The sequence below is a fragment of the Vanessa atalanta genome, chromosome 8 (genome assembly GCF_905147765.1).
Source record: "Vanessa atalanta chromosome 8, ilVanAtal1.2, whole genome shotgun sequence".
Taxonomy (NCBI): Eukaryota; Metazoa; Arthropoda; class Insecta; order Lepidoptera; family Nymphalidae; genus Vanessa; species Vanessa atalanta.
Window position 1 is genome coordinate 7,053,717 of NC_061878.1, and position 16,269 is coordinate 7,069,985.

General features: G+C 30.7%; 1 protein-coding gene across 1 annotated transcript; it reads left to right on the forward strand.

Annotated features, from left to right (window-relative positions):
* The first annotated feature begins 87 nt into the window (after nt 1-87).
* On the forward strand, nt 88-9,700 carry LOC125065645 (sodium-dependent nutrient amino acid transporter 1-like). The gene is made up of 14 exons (XM_047673383.1): nt 88-186; nt 3,191-3,373; nt 3,565-3,838; nt 4,026-4,239; nt 4,313-4,356; nt 4,765-4,912; nt 6,002-6,080; nt 6,806-6,909; nt 6,991-7,177; nt 7,317-7,493; nt 7,973-8,072; nt 8,329-8,508; nt 8,592-8,689; nt 9,103-9,700. The coding sequence occupies exons 1-14, from the start codon at nt 184-186 to the stop codon at nt 9,274-9,276; spliced, it is 1,965 nt and encodes a 654-aa protein (XP_047529339.1). The 5' UTR covers nt 88-183; the 3' UTR covers nt 9,277-9,700.
* The last annotated feature ends 6,569 nt before the right edge of the window (nt 9,701-16,269 follow it).

Sequence of the window (16,269 nt, forward strand, 5' to 3'; positions counted from 1 at the left end):
AAACCATTCGATATAGATTGCAATGGGAACCAAAGAGTCGAGCAGACGATGATAGGAATTATTATAAATCATTGAAAAGAGGCGCGTCGCCCCACTCCAATGTTATTAGTAGCTTTGTGTAGAGTCGCTAACACCTCCGCATGAAAACTAGTGAAGTTCGAGGCGCGGTGGGATTTACCTAAAATGGTAAGATATTTATTAAAATTTTAAAAATATTATTATTATTTTATTTATTTTATTAAAGTTTATGGTATTGTAATTGTTGTCAGCTTTAGTGCGTTTCTTAATTTCTTTGATTTTAATAGGAATATTTTTTAACCTAAGCCTGGATAAAATTAAAACAAATAATAAAATGTATATATATAAATAAATACATAAACACTTATTGTATGTATATATATTTTAAGCGATATATATACGATCACAATAGCGTTCGAGAAAATAAAAAATAAATTTAATATTACATTTTAAATTTAGCAATAAATATTAAACTAAATTGTGGCAAGTATCGTTCCGTATTTCATATATTATCTAGAAAAGTAAATTACAATGATTAATAAAGAAAAAAAAATGAAGAAAAAATGTTCAACTAATTGAAGGTAATGGAAAAGCCTAAACGGCTTATTTGATTTATAAGTACGCGATTATAAAAGTTAAACGCAATAAAGCTATCGTAAAAAATATGTTGATTCTCTCAACAATTTTATCGCTTAATGTGTTATTATTAAGTACTTATACACATATCACACTTTCGTATTTATAATATCGAACTTAAAATATATTTTGAAACGAAAGGCAATAACAACAACTATGTTATATATATATTTATTATCCATCGTTTATATTTTTACACTCAGTTATATTTTACCGCCTCGTTGCTATACCGACCCAGTCTTTTCCGAACGTTACTCATTAACAATTATGCAAAAGGGATTGTCGCCCAAGGCAACCGATAACAGAAAAGAAAAGACGGTCGGACGGTCGGTCGGACGGGTCGGGTATTCAATTCTAAGGCTTGGCTTGGCCTGACTTGGCTTGGCTTGGCTTGGTTTAGCATATAGCGTTACAATTTTTAATAAGTTATAGCTACTTATTTTATTTTATTATAGATACCCATTTTTAACTATTTACTGAATAAGTCTTTAAAAAATTAATAACAATAATATACTTTATCATCGTAATAACAAGGTTAGATAATATCTTTTACAGATAGCGAAAAACCATCACCTGAATATTTTGTAACTAATTAATTATTAGTCATTTATAATATACCTATGATTATTTACTTTATCTGAAAGCGAAGCAAGGATGTATGTTATAAAATTTTTTGATAATAATGTTACTATAAACTGTTTTACTTATGTAGGTATATCTAATTCAGAACGTGTTTAACATTATTACATTGAATTAAAAAAATTCAAGTAAGGTTAACAATTCTAAGAGTACAATGTATTTCCTAAATTATACGTTCAAATTGGAAATGATTATTTATCTAATAATAATTAACATTCAGTTTTGATAAATAGCACAAAATAATAATATTCTAATTTACATAAGAAATAACTATTACGAAACCTTTGTAACGTAAGAACAATAACAATTGTATACATATCGGCTTCATGACAGTTGCTATATAGAGTCCATCACGACATTGGCATATAAACGGACATAATGTTCGATTTCAAAAGATTACTCTGCAATAAGAAATACACTTATTATAACAAAACTAAACTCAAGGCACCGCTTTGATTTGGGATGCCAGATTGGAATTTATATGGCTTAAACGGTCTTCCTTGCCCTAAGAGTTTAAGTAAGAATTTCAATCATGTTTTTTTAATCATATAATGATGAAGAGAATTCTAGCCAATCGATGTTTTTACTTTTATTGAATTCTCAGCTTATTCGTAATATTGGCAAAAGACACGATGAACTGCTACTGCTTTAACAGGCCTTTTAAGGGACACTAAATGCGTTGAGACAAGGTAATCAATATGAATCTCCGGATCCGCAGCGGAAAATGAAGAAATGAACAAACAGTGCAAATATTCGCAATTAGAAACACTTCGAGTAATAGTACAAAAATATTAATATATCCCGTCTTATTACTTCGCTTTTATCATCATAGTGCTGCTAGCAATGCTAGCATTGCAGTGCTAGCATTTTTATAAGTACATATATCATCAGTGGAAAGGGAGAAATGATAAAGCTTTTACTCAGATAAAAATCAAATCACTTTCGTTTTTAATTCCAAATTCGATTTGTTCAAGTAAAAATAGTATTATTATTTTATTTTAAACAAGTTTTAATAATATAATTATTCAATTATCACATAAACTATACTACCTTATGTAATTACTAATAAAATTATAGTTATCGGTCCTAATCAGGAAATAATTTGTTATTATAAAATATTGCCATACATTTTATCGCTGATCGATATATCTATGATGATTAGAATCAAATTTATCGTAATTATTGATAGAAGTAAAAAGAATAGTACAAGGACTCCTGAAGGATGGGCTTAAAAAAGTCGTCCCTTTAAGAACACAGTTTGAGTAAGATAACTGTTCTACTTTGTTGGAATGGTAGTAGCAGTACGGCAGAGCAATTCAAGGCAGAATACTTAAATATAGTTTAACAAATACATCCTTGCTGCTAAGTATGGATTGAAGGATGAATGAGGACCAAGTTGTGAGGAAGGTCTTGAGCATGGACGTGGCTGGATAAAGATGTAGGGGACGACCAAACGATGGATGGATTGTGTGATAGACGATATGGCTGGAAATAATGTTACTTGTGAGATGACGTCAGACAGAGAAGTATGGAAAAAGAAGAATTGCTGCGCCGACTCCAAATAACATTGGGATAAGGGCAGGAGGATGATGACATAAACAACTATACCTAATGTTTTAGTTATGCCAAATCAATAAAAATGTGGATTAATTTATTAGTCCCTTATCTCTATAACTTATAACATTGTTATCGTTTTTTTGTTGTTTTTGTTATTATTTGAGATTACCAATTAATAAATGATAGCTTGTAAGAATAAGTAAATAATTAAAATTAAAATATTGAATTTCGAAATAACTTCTTTTCGAAATTAGGATAATTTTTAAATAATTTTCCCCTCAGGAACAATATTGAATTGAATTTACCGTTTTACGAATAACAAACAAACAATTGGTTTCAGGCTGACACTACAAGCAAGGGTGGTGAAATAAATTCAGGTTTTGTAAACACAGAACCGCCACCTTTGAGTCCAGCAAACTTTGGTGAATTAAATAATGGATCTCCGGAACCTAAGCGCTCTAAGGAACATGGCTCTCTGCCACCCGTACTTAAAGTGCCAATAGAAGAAACAAAAGAAAAATTGGTAATTTAAATATGCAAATACGTCAATTTTATAAATTATTACAACTTGGATCGAGTGTTCAAATTTGCTCAGTTTTTTTTAATGAAATTAGTTACTGTCGAGTGATATAAGTTTCATGACCCGTAGTTTAACGAATTTGTAATTTTTTATATTCGTGTATAAATAAAATTAATTAGAAGGTTATTTTTTAGAAAAATGACGATCCGGAAAATGATGAGCCTGAAAGGGTTATGTGGGGAAATCAAATCGAGTTCCTTATGTCCTGTATAGCCACATCAGTGGGTCTCGGTAATGTGTGGCGATTTCCCTTTATTGCCTATCAAAACGGCGGTGGAGCTTTTCTTATTCCATACCTTATAGTACTTATATTAATAGGAAAACCTATGTATTATATCGAAGGGGTACTTGGACAATTCAGTAGTAGAAACACAGTGAAAGTCTGGTCGATGGCTCCTGCGATGAAAGGTAAATTAATGATTATGTTTCTTCTATTACTAATTCAATCATCTTAACAACCTATTTTTTAAATCGCATCTTAATAATGAATGATGAGTGAAAAACATCCAAAATAAAACGTGCACGTGTATCCTGCATAATTTAAAGTAAAAAAGTAAAATCAGTTGTTACGATTTTTATCTGTTCATCGTTTCAGGAACCGGGTATGCACAGTCGTTGGCATGTGGATATATTCTTTCCTATTACGTATCTATCATTGCCTTATGTCTATACTATTTGGCTATGAGCTTCCAGTCAACATTGCCATGGGCTGTTTGCGAACCCGACTGGAATAATTGTGTGCCTTCTGGAGCGACAGAAAATATCACCCTAACTGAAAATTCGACTAGTAGTGCTGAACTATATTTCGTGTAAGTTGAAACTAATTGATTGATTTCAATAAATGTCTTGTTTAAATATTAATTATATTTTTTTTGTTTGTAGACGAACGGTACTACAACAAAGCGATGGAATTGAAGGTGGTCTGGGTAAGTCTATAATAATAATATTAGTAATGTTCGTTACATTACACTAGATTAAGTAGCACTACTATACTTCTAGTAGTATTCATAGTAATAACAACTTCATACTTCATAGTTTAGGTTTATCAAACAAGTGCATAATTAATTGACTTTTGCTCAATCAATCAATCCCTCAATTAATTCGAGTTTAATGCAAAAATAACAAATATTTGAGCACGTGAGATATCGTTAATCTTTTAATCGTCAAGAAATGTTTTATATATGCCATATACATAAATACATACGACAACTTAAACAAGCACATTATATGAAACTTAAAATAAGTACGTATTGCTATGAATGAGAAAAAATACATTATACAGAATGTTCTAATAATTAAAATGTAATAATAATCAATTATTTTTTTCTATTCAGGATTGCCTATATGGTACTTAACCGTCTGTCTACTAGCTTCATGGCTTTTAATCTTCATCATCGTATCCAGAGGTGTCAAAAGTTCGGGAAAAGCTTCTTACTTCCTCGCGATCTTTCCTTATGTGATCATGATCATTCTTCTTATCAGGTATAATATATTCTTCTATTTTTTTTTAATTCTAAATACGGCAGAGTTCTTTTTGTATAATTCACATATAAATACTTCACTGGTATAAGAGGTGTCGTTGTTTAATTGATTAAGCTTTTTAATCATTCGAAGTTCATTCAAATTAATGTGATTTTCTAATCATGAAAAAAATGTTTTAAAAATAATTTTTAAAATAAAATTTTATACTACTCCCTAAAACAAATTCAACTTAGTTTACATGCTGTATTGTGCTGTTTCTAGCCAAAAAGGTGTGAACAAATATTTCAGCTTACAAATCGGTAGGATGAAAATGTTTTAGTATTGTATATTTAGTAATAGTTGCATACTTACACAGCCAGTAAACTCAAATAAAAAATATGTTTATAACATTTGCATTCTAAATTTAATCTCACATAAAACATCAATTTATAAATTCTGTCAAGCAATAATATTATCCGTACAGTGCCCGTACTCACCCTGAGTCACGTGTGTTGCTAATCTCCACATACATTATTTGCATTAATCCACATATATCATAATCATGACGGAGATAATCTACAATGCATTACGGATAATTTTATGACGAACGTTGATCTTAATCGCAAAGTTAAAAATTAACTTTCTTTAAATAGTCTTAGCTTTATACTTAGATTATTTATATGTGTATCTAGATAGAAGGTCGTACAAAAGGACTTAAACAAACGGACCAACTTTCTTATCTACAGCTACGCTTGACACTCGCCGAACGTCATACTACTTTTGGGCACTATTTTTTTCTACGTGTTTTCCGCTTTGACAATCTATCTAGATATATAATATAAAAAATCAAATGTTTTAGATTATTGTATGAGTTTGCTAGTAGTTTAATATCTAAACTATATTCTACAAAATCTGCTTATTAATTAAATCCACTTGCAAAAATTTTGACTGTCACATATAAATTATTAATTATTATTAGAAGTATCCAACATGTTCAGATGTCACAATGCATGTAAGAATATGATTTATATAATATAGTAGACTAAGACGTAATTAGTTATAAAACTTTATTCATTAATTTATTTGTAATATTTATTCTTTCTATTATAGTACGGTTATCCTACCAGGATCTGGCCAAGGTATTCTTTTCTTCATAACACCACAGTGGGACAAGTTACTTGAACTTAGCGTAAGTTTCTAATAGATCTATTTTAAAATAATTACGTATTTTTTATTTCGAATTTCTTGTATTTAATGTAAATTAATCTCAAGGTTTATAATAAAATTAATCTACTGATTTACTTAATGTAAATCTCAAAGATAAATTTGATAAAATAGGGATTAAAAGCAGTGAAATTACATCTGTGTGTAATTTCCTTATGCGCAAACTTAGATAAAATTGTAAATTATTTTAAATATATATGTCACTCGTTAAGCCCCTCTAGGTAGGTACCACCCACTCATCAGATATTCTACCGCCTCAAAGCAATACTTAGTTTTTTTTTTTGTGTTTCGGTTTAAAGGGTGAATGAACCAGTGTAACTGCATCCACAAGGGAGATAACATCTTAGCCAACCAAGAATATTTTTATTGAAGAGATAATTAATATCTCTTACCGTCTATGAGCGGAGGTGAATACTTACCATCAGGTGGCCATTTGCCCGACTACCTACAATATAAAAAAGTTCAAAAGTTATATATTTTTTGTGGTATATACATTTTACAATGTATTAGAAGATTAGATCTCATAGTTGCATTGGCGGTGGAATGACTGGTTCGAACTTATTGTAGACATGTGAAGACTTACATTTAGAATACCCCATTGCTGTCTGAATTACTATACTAAATAACATAACAAAGCAGTATTATTAAAATTGAGGATCTATAAAATTAAACGTGGCTTAATTGTTTTAGGTGTGGTATGCAGCCGTGACGCAGGTGTTCTTCTCGTTGACAGTATGTACAGGACCAATCATCATGTTCTCTTCATATAATGGTTTCAAGCAAAACGTTTACAGGTAATGTTTACAATATACGAAACGTTTACAAGTAATATTATCTTCAAATATAATGTAAAAATATGATTATTTTCATTTTAGGGACGCCATGATCGTTACAACTCTAGACACGTTTACAAGTTTGCTCTCTGGTATCACGATTTTCGGTATCCTCGGTAACTTAGCGTATGTTTTGGATAGAGAAGTTATGGACGTAGTCGGATCTGGAGGCACCGGTCTTGCTTTCATTTCCTATCCTGACGCCATCGCTAAAACTTTCCAACCACAGGTATATTTATTATTTAAATGTAGCCCTTATTACTATTTTGAATACAGATTTACATTTCTAAAGCTTTAAAAGTACACAAATAATGTATTTGATACTTTTGATTTTTGATGATATTCTAAGTTCGTTTCTTTTTTTTCAGTTATTCTCAGTTCTCTTCTTCTTGATGATGGCAGTTTTAGGAATAGGATCTGCTGTGGCGTTGCTTACTGCCGTGAATACTATCCTGCTGGACGCTTTTCCTCGCGTACCCACTATCTACATGTCAGCACTTTCTTGTGTTGGTGGTTTTGGCGTCGGACTTATATATGTTACACCTGTAAGTATTTACATCATTCTTATTACTTAATGGACTAATTATTTATCAGTCCAAAATGTCAGTCAGTCCTAAAATTGAGGAGTCATGATTGTCGATAATATCGTCTTGTTGTATATATAAGTATTACTATTGCTACACAATTGTTGTTCTTAAAAAATATGATAGCGTAAGAACGTAATCTGAATGTGAATTTTATGCCATTTCAAACTTTTAGCGACATTCACTGCAACTAAAATAGTAAATAATAATATATTTTATATAATGTATATGACGTTTTATACGATGTTATGTCATAGTTGAATTTTATCACAAGCATCAAAGACATTCCCGCTTGTACTTCAGACTAGAGTTATTTTATATGTCGGGTAGTAACTGTTTATCAACAAGTTTTTGCTTTCACGCAGAGGTGTCTGTAAAAATATAAGGCGTATAATTTCCTTTTTTTAAGTATAATGTATTGTTCATTTAATTATTTCCAGGGCGGTCAATACATATTAGAGCTTGTTGATCACTATGGTGGAACTTTCTTTGTACTCTTCTGTGGTATCGTTGAAATTATTGGCGTATTTTGGATTTATGGTAAATATATACAATTAAATAGTGTATTTGATGGGAATTTGATAGTTGTATCATAATTATAACATAAATAATATCTACTACAACATAAAATAAATATTGTTACAAAATGAAATTAATCACTGTACCATTTTACTTCATAGTAGTAACAGTTGGCCCGTTAGCCCGTTCGGCTTCCTTTTTATATATTAAAAAAAACATATTTTATATTATATAATTATTGTTTATATTTTACAAAAGCATAATGTTATTGTTTCAGGTCTTGAAAATATTTGTCTCGATATAGAATTTATGTTGGGTCTTAAGACATCTATTTATTGGCGTTTCTGCTGGGGTTTCATAACGCCAGCTATGATGATGATTGTATTCGTTTACGCTCTTTTATCATTTGAAGCTTTAGTGTTTGGAGGATATTATTATTATCCAACACTGGGATATGGTACGTAAACTTTCATATAAAGGCATCTTTAAATGATTATAAGCTAAGTATGAAATATTAATTGCCTAACTAATTTGTTACAGTTGCCGGATATATAATTTTATTCACGGGCATTTTGCTGGTTCCTCTATTCATCCTTACAACCATGTATAAATACAGAAGCGCTGGTGGATTTATCGATGTAAGTAAATCAAATTAAGAAATATTTATATATTTATGTTAAGTATAAAAAGTAAAACATAACTGCACATAAATTTTCCACTGAAAGGCGTCTCTCATTGTAAGGAGAAGCGTATTCCAACACGCTGTTTCTATTCGGGTTCGTAGAGATTGACGCATCATCTTTTTTCCGACACTCAAATTTTTTCCGACACCTGTTGGTTTCTTGACGAGTCTTTCTTCATTGCTGCGCACGTAATGCATTATGCAAACTAAACACATATATGTCTACAAGTTCTGTCCACTGAGCTATTTCGTCTCATTTTTAACTTGACTAATATCGACTCAACTCGTAAATTGAATACTAATCACAAAATGTTCATGGACAACTAACCAAGAAACTTGTTTTTAATTCATGTTTTTATTGTTCACCAGATACTAAAGAAATCTTTTAGTTCAAAATCATCGTGGGGTCCACGATCAATGAAGACTCGAAGAGAATGGCAGCTGTTCAAAGAAAATGCTGAAATGGAGCAACAAATAAAGAGAACCTCTTGGTTTAAACACCTTTGGTTCAGTTTAACGGGTGGATACAGACGTGGAAAGTGATTTGTAATGATTTGTCAGCTTATGTATTCGTAATTCATAAATTATTATAGATTAGAAATATTGAAGCATGTACTAGATGATCTGGAGCTAGGTATGAAAATATTTAATAATACGATATGTAAGGTTACTTTTACGTAAAGGTCAAAACACGTAGTTTTATTAATCTCGTCATTATTGTTGTAAGTAGTTTCGACTACATAACAGTAGACGCACAATTACTTGAATAGTTCAGCCGTATTATGTAGGTTATATTTCATTTATGTATATTTATCGAACATTTATTTAATTAGTAAGGAGCCTTAATATTCCTTTTCATAGAAAGTATTTTCAATAGCAGTACATTTAAACAATCCTTAATTTGAATGATTTTCTGACAATTAAGTATAACTAATTGTCAGAAAGTTTAACTTGAATTTTGTTCATTTAAATTTAGGAATAACGGAAATTTACTGTTCAAATTATAAAAATATAAAGTGTATTGAAAATAATTCAAATAAATATATAGCATATAAATATAGTAAGTAATGTGTAATAAATACTTCTACGTATGTTTTGATGGCTGTGTCTTAATTATAACATTTGTTAGAAGATAAGTTAAAAATTGATAAACTTTTTTAAAATTTGTAAATAAATGATTAAAAATAAAAAAAATGGTGCATTTTATTTTAAATACGTAATATACGGCTAGTTTTTAATCGCAGGGTGCAATTCTACTAACAAATTGTCATTTTAACGCAATATAATCGAACGTATGCAGAATTTTTTGATTTATAAATGTCATTATTCGTTCACAAAAAAAAAACTGTACAATTGTCATCATCCTCCTGCCCTTATCCCAATTTTACTTGGGGTCGGCGCAGCATGTCTCCTCTTCCATACTTCTCTGTCAGACGTCATCTCACAAGTAACATTCTTTCTAACCATATCGTCTTTCACACAATCCATCCATCGTTTCTTGGGTCGTCCCCTACCTCTATATCCATCCACATCCATTCTCAAAACCTTTCTCACAACATGGTCCTCATTCCTCCGCATAACATGCCTATACCAAGACAGCCGGTTTCCGGATAGCTTCTCGGTTACCGGTGCTACTTTCAAACTTCCTCTTATGTAATCATTCCTTACACCACACATTGCTCTCAGCATTCTCATCTCTGCCACATGCAATTGTCTTTCAGTCATCCCTTTTATAGCCCAACACTCTAATCCATATAGAACAGCAGGTCTGACCATGGTCTTATAGATCTTCCCCTTAAGTCTAAGGGGAATACGGGGGTCACAAATTGTTCCCGTAACCTGCCGCCATTTCATCCAACCTTTGTTAATCCTGTGCTTTACCGTTTGATCTATTTCGCCATCGCCTTGAATGAGTGAACCGAGATACCGGAAGTCGGAGCAGACTGGAAGGGCCGCGCCATCAAGCACTATGGCTTCAGGACCGGAGAGACCGCCGAAATCGCAGAACATGTATTTAGTCTTCGTTCTACTGATTTTCAAGCCTAAAAACTGTACAATTGTTTTATTTTTATAGAAAATTTCAGGGGAGAACATATTTTGTCTCTCTTACTACTAAATATTTGGTTAGAGTGCAATTACTTTCTTGTATTTTATTTTAATATCTCTGTCATTGTTATCGGCTCAGAATAAACAGAACATGAAACTGAATGATAGGTTACCATGATATCATACAATTGACACCCCCATTGAGGAGATTTAAGTGAAGGAATTTATCTGATTTTACTGAAAAACGGTAAAAAAGGACGGTAATGATCGGAAAAGCATTATTTAATACACTAAATAATTAAGAGGGTGTATGTAAATGGAAAAGATCTCCTGGCGCTCCAGTAAATATGGGAGTCCAAATTTCTCTTCATCATTTATATAAATGACCTCCTTTGTAGTTTCGATGATAAGCATAAGTAAGATTTCCTATTGACTCTTTTTTATTTTTATTATTTCATAAAACACCAAACAATATTTCAATATTTAAAGAAGAATGCTTTCTGGGAAATAGTACATTCTGACAATAAAATTTAGTGTCAAAAGGCTAAATGTGACAAATTCATAACTACAATTTTAAACTATGTAATTGTTTAACATTCAACCTTATATAAAATACACTAAAAAATTAAGCGAGAAGACTAAAATTTACAGTAATCGTCTATTCCGTTCACAGTTATTTTACCTTTGACATCTATCAAAGAGGCTGCGCGTTAGGTTGGCATTACTGACTGTCTAATTGCTCAGAGCTCCTCGATTTATATGATAAATTCAGTGATTAATTACATTTAATCTTGCCAAAATGAATTCAGAGTAGAGGAAGAAAGATCGTGCTAGCTGTGTGTGAATTTTGTTAAAAGGAAATAGTTAGTAAAGTTCTTGTAATTCCTTATGAAACGGGTAGCTGTCATGACAGGTATGAAAATACTGTTACCTACTATTAAACAATTCCCGTATGTTAAAAAATAATTTTCTACTTCAGTGAAACGCTAAAATTTAAGTTTAATGATTATTACATGAAATAACAATTCTTTTAAATGAATAGATTTGTACCAATATGGGTCATGGTATTATTCACCTTCCATCCACGACACACAGTAAAAGTGTTTTCTAAGTGCGTACAAATGAAATCGTTAATTTAATGGTGAACGGTACCATTATGTGTAAGTGTAAATTAAATTTTGTAAGTTTATTAATTAAGTCTTTTTAAATTTCAGATCTGTCTCAGAAAATCATCAGCACCATTATTAAAGAAGGTGAAATTACTGCTTCCACGTCTCGAAAAATCTCTACACCGAAAAAAAAACACATTTAATAAAAAATAATACAGATAGATGATTTTGATCTTTATGAAGTTAGAAATAAAATACGTAGTCAGGAAAGAGGTTCCAACCTTAACGAAACTTTCAGCAGTTAAGTATCGATACTGACTTTAAAGGTGGCAAAGGTGGAATGGCAAAAACAATGTAAACATGTTCATCATATTCAAGAAACAGATGAATACGTAGAGGATGATATTGAAAAATATATTATACAATTAAACAATGGCTCGGATACTGAGTCACTTCTGATTATTCGTTCTCTTCGGATGAAGTCAATTTAGGTCATTATTATTATAAATAAAAGCTTTGACTAATCCGTACTTGTTTTTATTTTTACCAAAAAAACAATTATACAGATACAATAATATGTTTATACAAGGACTCTATTCTACAGTCCGGAGCATTAGTAAAGATATAATTATATGTATAACTCGCATGGCACGCCTTATCTATCTACGGGCCTGTCTCTAGCTACCATCGGTTCCACCGAATTATGACCACCACTGTATACGGGTTAAAAATATATTTCTCCAATTGGCTCAGATAGAATAAATAGATATTTTATATGAAGGACAGCTTCATATCATTTTGCCACTACCACCAAATATTCCCTCACCTACCACTATTTCCTAATTTCATACAAAGGATTTTAGGAAACTAGCTATTGCAACACATTGCACAAGATAGCCAACTTAATAGCCAGAGGTAAAATAACTGTGAACGGACTATAGGAACGTTTGTCTGCTTAAACTGACAAAATACGTCATTTTTATATAACATATAATATATAAAAATTACACACCATGGGTTGAAAATGATCGCCCAGGCCGGTACAAATACAAATACATATAAGTAAAATAATTATAAAATCAAAAAATATCCCGCTGAGTTTCTTTCGCCGGTTTTACTCCTCTCAGTCTGGTATGTGGTCTTTCCAAACCGTTGATAGACATACTGATCACCAATAAGTAAGTGTTATAAAACATCTATTTTTATATACTTCGATTTTAACCCGAATGACCGTGCATAGTTTCATGCATTAGGAAATTTACTGGAGAAAATTGATACGTTAATGATATAATGGTAAACATATTTGAACAATAGACCACGGTTCATTTTTGAGTGGTTAAGTTATGTATTGCTTATATGCACAGATTCATCAATGAATTTTAATAAATTCATGTCCTGTTTGTAATGTACAACAGGACATACTATATATACAGGATATACAGATGATACTTTTTTCAGAAATTGTTCCATATTTTTCTGATCTGACCTTAAACAACAAATACATTAAAACAACCATGATCCTATGTACAGGGTTATTGATAATTCGACGCCCCTATTACTTCCTAACGGGAATACGTCGAATACCCATAATCCTGTATGTATATACATACTCTCTCTGATTGATGGCGTAAATGTAGGAATAAAGAGATGTATAGGTATTACGTAAATAGTCTTCACGACCTTGATTATCCTCATGTATAGGTATATATTACAACATTCAAGATTGATTGATTGTTGAATCTATCTTTCACGCTGACGAGTTTTTATTTATCGTATACGTTTGAATTTTCTTTATCTTTTGTTTCTTTTGTATTTTATTTATTATTTTTATGACTGTTTGTCAATATACGTACTACAGATTTATGCACCATTTTAAATCAATCACAATTTTAGTTTTCTAGAATATCACATTGTTTAGTTATTGCATATTTATTATTCAACATTTAGTTACATATTATAATATATTCATAAATAAAAAATAATAAAGATAATAAATGTATCCTAAGTATAGAATTTAATAACATAATATAGTGTATCCTAAAATGTAGGAAAATACAAATATTATTAAAATAAATAGATATTAATAATCGAATAATAGAAGGGTAATTTACACTATTCTAATTTTTAACACACTCATGATATAGATAATTATCGTCTAGGGACGTAGTAGCTAATCATAATTACATTATAATCAGATTTTTCGTCAGAATGACTTTTTAAAAAATCTTTACGTCTAATAATTAACTATTTCAACGATTCGATTTGATTAAAGTAAATATTTAAAAAGTAATTGATGTAATTGTATATCGGAATGACTTTTTATCAAAACTAATCATCTAATTCGAAATTCAAATATTTATTCAACAGAAAGCATTCTTTCTTATTGATTGTCGAAATTCTGCCACTGGATCAGAAAAGATCACTTCAGACCTGAAATAAGCCGGCGAAAGAAACTCATTATGATTTTTTTGTCAGAAATCAATTTTTACAATGAAAATTAATTGTTTATTTTTTAAAAGGTATGTGTAACTATATGTAGGGTAAGGTTGCTTTAGTCGTACCACAGCCTAAGTCGTACCCCGGCAATATCTCGTTTGATCATTTTAAATAGTGCCATCTAGTATTGTCAGTGTTAACATTTCAGTCGAGTCAGCAAACATAAACACATAGATCGCCGGCTGCCCTCGTGAAGCAAAAATACTTAAAAAATAAGTTTTTTATACAGTTTTCATTAATTTTTTTGATTCATTTGTAAGCTTTTTATGACAGAATTGTGATATTAATCTTTTTTTCTTTATTTACATTAATTTGTAATACTTATTTGGCCATCGTTTAGGCGTTTTCAAACGGTCGAACTTTTTGAGGTTATGTCAGTGTTTTAGTTTTAAACTAACAAGTCCTCACTGCTTAAGTCGTACCTGTACACAAGTCCTTAGTCGTACCGGTACGACTTAGGTATTAAGAGATTTTTTTGTACAATTTACGTTCTTATTAGGAATAATAAGATAGGAATGTTATTAAAGAAGAGGATTTTGTAGCGTCTTTAAACATCTCTTATCCATCGAATCAAGAAGTCGGTGATCAAACTGACTCAACTATGACATCATCGATATTAAGGTCACCAATACCGGTTGTATCTCCACCAAAAGGTTCATCGCAGTACTACCAAAAATTACAACGCCACCTCTATTACCTAGAGTTTCAACACCACCCATTATTCAACCTATACCTACCACAATATCACAAGTCTCTCCACACAATAACCATCAACTTATCAAGTCTCAATTGAATATTGTATCTTGTGTGCCTTGCATAAAATCAGTAATTAGAAAAATGAATAAAGGTACTAAGCCAACAAAATTATTAACTTCCAGTCCCTACAAATATGAAATAGAAGCCAAAGAAAACATAAATAAAAAGAAAAATGCTAAACTAGATTTAAAAAAAGCCAAAACAGAAAAAAAAAATCAAGAGAAAAACAAAAGAATTAAACAATCGTGGTATATATGGTGCTATGTAAGGAAGATCATGAAGAAAACATGATGTAGTGTACAAAATGTAGAGGTTGGATACATGATCTATGTGCTGGCGTTGAAAGCAAAATAAAAAAATATATTTGTGACATCTGCGTTCAATAATGTTCTTGTAAAGCATTATTTTGGTTTTAAAAGATTTTGATCTTTTTATTTTCTTTTAGCTTCGACTTTATACATAACAAAAAAAAATTGATCTCAGTTTAAATTATTTGTAGTTTTTAGTTGTTTATGTGATCTCTGATTATTAAGTGTTTTTCTTTATAGTTTTTAATATGTTTAGTAAGATTTATTTTCTAAGTACGACTAAGGCTATAGGTGGTACGATTAAGGCAACTAGGTGCCTTAATCGTACCGAAGACATGTTTTTGAAAAACGTTAAGTACTTATTTTTATTAAAGATATTAAAGTTTCTATGGTTGTTAATTAAAAGCCAATTAAATAAATGTTAAGTTTATATAGAAGATTTCATTTTATTTCAATTACAGTGAATTTTACAGTGTAATTTCCTTAGGGGGTACGACTAAAGCAACCTTCCCCTATATTGAGAAGCGACAGTTGATACTATTATTTCCTTCAATTTACTTCTTATGGAAGATTAGGGCCCGAATTATAAATTGCGTAAATAGTCATAAAAATTTCATTGTGCGACTCATTCTAAGCTGCAAAAATATTTTTAATAAGCTCAAAGTCAGTATTACTAGGCGAGTGCTCAAATCTTGCTGATAGTTAGTAATTCCAGTAATTATTGGGGTCAATAGTACTACCTGATTTTATAAACAATGAATCTACAACAAAGTAAATACTAAATAACAAGTAAAATAATAAAAATAGCAAGAACTAGTGTT